Source organism: Panicum virgatum, chromosome 7N (assembly GCF_016808335.1).
Source record: "Panicum virgatum strain AP13 chromosome 7N, P.virgatum_v5, whole genome shotgun sequence".
Classification (NCBI taxonomy): Eukaryota; Viridiplantae; Streptophyta; class Magnoliopsida; order Poales; family Poaceae; genus Panicum; species Panicum virgatum.
In genome coordinates, this window is record NC_053151.1 from 30870216 (window position 1) to 30876266 (window position 6051).

At 42.1% G+C, this 6051-nt stretch overlaps 1 protein-coding gene across 1 annotated transcript; it reads right to left on the reverse strand.

The window, feature by feature from the left end:
• Positions 1-1989: 1989 nt before the first annotated feature.
• On the reverse strand, positions 1990-4012 carry LOC120680524 (beta-glucosidase 12-like). Its single transcript, XM_039962024.1, has 7 exons — positions 4002-4012; positions 3809-3896; positions 3058-3313; positions 2717-2832; positions 2405-2622; positions 2291-2322; positions 1990-2193 (listed from the first exon to the last, which is right to left on the reverse strand). The coding sequence occupies exons 2-7, from the start codon at positions 3892-3894 to the stop codon at positions 2008-2010; spliced, it is 894 nt and encodes a 297-aa protein (XP_039817958.1). The 5' UTR covers positions 3895-3896; positions 4002-4012; the 3' UTR covers positions 1990-2007.
• Positions 4013-6051: the final 2039 nt, after the last annotated feature.

Sequence of the window (6051 nt, forward strand, 5' to 3'; positions counted from 1 at the left end):
CGGATCAGTGCACCAGACTAAGCGTACAATTACAATAGATGAATTAAATAAATTGTGCATTCAGAATATTGAGTTGGCAGCCCATTAACCACACGCGGTAAATATTTCTTCATGTAATGGTTGGTGGAACATCAGGTGAAGTGATGCATAACCGCTCACGACGTCGAGGACTGCCTGCACAAAAAGGGGTGAACGAAGCAAAGGCAGCAGCGCACCCCCCCCCCCCCCCCTCTACGGCCTGAAATCGTTGGTGCGGCCGTGCGGGCAAAATCAGGAAGGTTGGTGGAACTAGCGGTGCGAGGTGCCCCCCTCTGCGTCTCTCGCGTCCCTTCTTAGGTTTATCTTGCGGGTGCTGTTGTTGAGCCGTCCGCGCCGAGCAGGTGCTCACCCAGGTGGCGCCGGGCTCCTGCGCTCTCCCGCCCCCGCGTGCTGCAGCTGCCCCCTCCCTTAGCTCTGTTTAGTTGGTGCTATGCTAGCGAATAGTAACACTTTGACCATTAATTATGGTGATAAACAAATCCAATTTACAAAACCAACTCCAGAACCCCTGCGCTAAGAATTCTGAAGAATCTAATGAGACCTCTGACCGCGTGATTTGAGAATGGTTACTGTAGCATCACTGTAGCCAGTCATCGATTAATTACCGTCATTAAATTTGTCGCAAAAAGTGGCACCCATCCCTAAAGAGGTTTTGCAAGTAGACTTTATTTAGTAGCCCATGCATAGAAGATTCTTTTCTAGCAGAGAATAGCGTAGAAGGAACCAAACAGAGCCAAGAGAGGGAGATCTGAACGTGACTTTGGGGATAAGAAAGTATGGAGCATTTGGATAGGGTTAAGGGTACCACGGTCTTTTCCCATTGCTATGAGTTTTGTTCCATTTTATTTTTATTGTTTTAGTGGGCATCCAACTAACAGTGTTAAAAGTAGAGGTAAACAAAGCTTTTCATTTAAAAAAAAGGGGAGTAAAATCCTATAAAAAAATAAGAGTAAAATCACCATTTAAGATCAAGCAGAGACAAGATCGCCAAATTCCCAATTTATTTCAGACGAAAGTTGCACGTTTTCTCTGAAAGAAAGCATATGAGCGCTCATCTCCATCTACACACATCAATACACATACAATTGCAACAAAATGTGGACCCTTTTATTGCAGCACACTCTCTCAGGGTAAACATAAATCAACCACACGGTCCATTTATTTGTCCCAGCACATCTCGCTCATGTTCATTTCTCGAGGAACTTCTTGAACCAGTAAGCAGATTTCTTGGGGTACCGCTTGTACCCATCGTTATAGTCGACGAAGTAGATCCCGAACCGGACCGTGTAGCCGTTCGCCCACTCAAATTATTTGTTTGCTTTGTAGCTTAAATTTGTTCTGTGATGATGACTCATTTGTTCGTGATATTTGTTTTTTATTATATATTTATTCTACACGGTCAAATATTCACGATGTGTAATATTTTATTTGTTGTATAATATTATTTGTTTGTTATGTTTAACTTTTTATTCTTAGAAATATTCATTTATTCATGTTGCTAAAATATTTATTCCCAGTAGCCGAAATTAATTATTAAGTATTAAACAAAACATTTTAAAAAAAATCATGCAAATATAGACAAGCTTGTTTTGAAGATGTTATCATAAAAAAGATAATGATGCAATACAAATTTAATTTGGATACACGGTTGAATATTTATAGCCGTTCGCCCACTCGAAGTTGTCCAGCAGCGACCACGCGAAGTACCCTTTCACGTTTGCCCCCTCCTTTATAGCACTTAGCATGGAGAGGAGGTGCGTGCGATAGTAATATATCCTAGTGTCATCCTTGAGAGCCTCCTTCAGTGGCAGGCTCTTATTGTTTTTTTCATCAACGCCTAGAGTGCAGAAAATGGAAACGTACGTATATGTTCAGGTAGTTTCAGTCCTGTTCTTTAAGTTAATATATAGGAGTAGATCGAGTGTTACTTTTCTCAAGTAGACATGGGAGAAAAACTTATTCAAAGTTTTACTGTAATTCTGACTTGGTTGCAAGATCTTTAAACCGTATTAGCAAGGAATATATAGGATCGATGGTGTCGAGATCTGTACCATTTTCAGTGATGTAGATGGGCGGATTGCCGTAGTACTTTTTGATATACAGCAGCAGATCACGGAACCCTTGAGGGTAGATGTAGAGCCAAGATGAACCGCCCTGCATGTTATATATTCACGGAAATGAATCGTCGCGCATAAAGTGGTGAGGCGAATAAAATTACCACTAGTATTTTCTCAGAATAATCTTGAGTTACCTGAGGGCCTATAGGGACGCCGTTCCGTACACCTATTTATAATTAATTAGAGGGTGTTAACATGGTAAGTGAAGAATAGGAGATTGAACATAGTAGCTAGAGACCCGGACTCACCGGTAAGGTTCGCATGAGAATCAGTGCTGTAGGTCTTGTTAAGACCATTTGATGGAGGGAGCGGGGAAGCATAGTTTGTAGTGTAGTAGTTGAGTCCAATGAAATCGAACGAACCCTTGATCAACTTGGATTGCTCTTCGGTAATCTTCGGCAGGCGATTTCCGACCAATCCTCTCATGCTTGCTGGGTAGTTACCTTTGATAAGAGGGTCCATAAACCTGGATGAACATTAGTAAGATTATTGACACTAGCTAGGTATATATATCTTCTGAACTTTGACTATGAGATTGCATGAGCCACAGACGAACCTACCATCCAAACATGAAGTCTATGGCGCGTCTCGCTGCAGCATCATTCGTTATGGAGCGGTTGTAGGGAAGAAACCAGTGCGAGATTTGAGTTATGCCAATCGTTCCCCCTTGCACGCGCTGCATGAATTCGAGAAGCATTTCTAATTAAGGTTATGCTGTCCGGCCATTTAGGGCTAAATGACTAACTCTAGGATTTTTTAGTTCATCAGTTGATCAAAATTTTCACTTTATTTGTAAAGTGCATCATCACCTGGGGCTCCCAAGCGCCAAGAAGTGACAAATATGGGGCTCCCAACCCAAATTTTCTGCGTAAATAGAACGTGATGGGTGCATGATCATCACCTGGTATTTCTCTCTGTACAACCGAACTGTTTCTGCATGTGCAAGAAGCTGGTGATGGGCCACGATGTAAGGCTCCCTTCCTGAATCCCCAGCACTGCATCTGCCAAAGTCCCATGGCGAGCACCGACCTGGGGCAGCAAAGCCGACTGCGTAGCCCGATGAGCTGAAGGTCCAGGGCTCGTTGAAGGTGATCCAGCGCTTCACTCGATCACCAAACTCCTTGAAGCAGACTTCAGCATAGTCCTTGTAGTCGTTTCTGAGACATTCATTTACAGTCATTTTTAACGTACAGGGACTCAGTAATTTTCAGTATGCATCGAGATATTCGTAAGCGAAACAATAACAAATTGCAGTGGTGACACTACTGAACCTAGAGGAAATTAATTTTTTTTCTTATGCTGATGTTCTAGTTTTGTTGCTTTCAAATGCAATTCATGATAGAGAGGAAGGCGTTGACTTTGTTAGGACACACCATATTTGTTAGTAGTTTTTAATTGCTGTCGTACCATGCGAAGATGTTAACATCACCTTTTTTTGTGGTTAATGGTACGGATTTTGGTACAATTATATCTATATAATAATTTTGAAAGCGGCAGTTTTTTTTTGAATTCCAATGATCTGATTTCGAGAATCAACTAACTAACAAATCCGGTTAAAATAAACAGCTGCAGTGCAGTTAGCAGTCTTCTAACATATTTATTACTGTACGGCAATCTTGTTGCTTTCAAGGTTAACTTAAGCTTTCACTTACGTAATATTGGGGCTAAGAAATCCTTCATATTTATCTTCTAATGCCTGAGGTGTGTCCCAGTGGAAAAGGGTCACATAGGGTTGCATTCCTGCAGATGCACAGGGATTATATCCCAAATAATTATAAGGTGAAATAAAGAATGGAGCTGATCAGACTGCCATCTGCAGATTATTGTAGAAATTGACATGCATACCTTTGGAGAGGAGCTCAATAACGAGCCGAGCTATAACTAGCCGAGCTCAAACGAGCCGAGCTTGCTCGATATCCATCCCTAGCCGAGGCCCGAGTCCAGCTAGCTAGTTCAGCTCGAGCCCTTCCTGGATACTGCGGAGCACGACGTGTGGGACGGCGACCAGAGCAGTAGGCACGCCAACCACCACGCGCCGGCGCCATTCGCGGCGGCGTGGTTCTTTTGTTTTATTTTTAAAATAGGTTTTCTAAGAGCGGTGACTTCCTCGTCCGCTCCTACAAATCGATTTTAGAGGCAGATGAGGAATGATCCCTCCCTACAAATATATTCTAGAAGCGGATGAGGGGTGATGTCTCTGGAAATAAATTTTCAGGGGCGGTTACATTACCCATCTCCAACAAACACCATTTTTAGCTACGAAAAGCAGCAACGGGCCGCCAGTCCACCTCTAGAAATGACATTTCTACCATCCCTAGGAATCCTTTATGTAGTAGTGGATCTCTCCATTCAAGCAAGTCTGATGGCGACCAATCAGATGGCCAATCAGGGATATGGCGGAACAAATGAAGCCACAATTAGTAACGACATTAATTATCTAGTTCGTCGTTCGCCTCAAAAAGAGATTATCTAGCTAGTTCGACACGGCACAAATATAATAACCAAATCTTCAGATTTCACTACGTCATTGTTATCTTGCCGAGGAAGCCCACGCACTCGGCTGCCTTTTGTGATCCAACGTTAATTTGTTTATCTGCCTATCCGGCATGCTGAACAGCTGAAGTCTTTTTAGTTTAATTTATGGTCACAGTGTTTTTCATTTTTAACACTTTGCAATTGACATCATCATAGTTATCTTAGTGTTTGATGGTGGGTCGATCGATCCTGCTAGGTCAAGATTTTGAAATCAAGTGTTATATGGGAATTTTCCATAGGGAGATCATATTCTGCCACTACTTTAAACCATTATTTATTTGCCAATGTAAAAAGAATGTAATGGTACATTGGCCGCAAGAATCGCCACAAATTCAGCAAACCTGCCACTAATCGGACGGTTTAGACTGACAGACGGCTTCAACTCACAGTCGAGTAAAAATCTAATTTTGAGGGTTAAGTTGAGTGGCAAATTTGTAACTCAACCTCCTCTAGTGGCCAATTCAAATTAGCTTGGGTTTAGAGCCGCGGCGAATATTGCTCATTTTATATAAGCCTGTTGACGCAAAAATCAACACACTGGAATCCGAGGGCAAGTGTTCGCCGAGTCACGGAAAAGTCAACCAAGCGTGCCAGTCAATTTGACCTGTAATTGACAAGTGAGAAAACAAAATCAAATTCGAGAGCGTATCAACTGGGATTCCGAATATCTCTCAGGTGGGCGCATCGGCAAACTTTGCCGATACTATAGACGACAAAAAAGATATTAAATGCGAGAGCATAGTGGACGAGCGTATCGGCAGGATCAGCCGATACACTAGGCGACAAAATCGGCCTTTTGGGCAGCCGATCGCGTATGTATGGCAAGATCTAAGCTAAGAATGTGTAACTTAGATGATGCGAAGCTAAAAACAGATCTAAACTGGCTCTTGAGATAACAAAAGTGTCACTCCAAAACCTAAAGCCGATCTAGTATGTTTTAAGATGTGATAATGGTAAAAAAGCATAGGAAAACATACAAATCTAGCCGATACCGATAATTGGTGAATAAATCTAGACTAGACGACAGCGATGCGTCTGAAAGTCAAAGCCTAGATAAACTCGATAACTTTTGAATAGATTTGAACAAAGCCACAGCGATGCGCCCGGTAGCTAAAGCTCAAATATACTCGGTAAAACGAAAACTCACCAGCAAATCAAGTCGCTCGAATGTGAGGAGTTCTTGATCAACTCGAAAGAACTCGTCTGAAAAAGGAGAAAAGGCGAAGTCGCCGAAAAAGTGCAAATGAATTGTAAAGTTTGTTGTATTGGATGTGTATCAAGTTTGTAGCCTAGCACTATCAAGTACTAGCCGATTACAGCAAACGTTACTTGACCCTAAAGAAAAGACTATCTAAAAGAT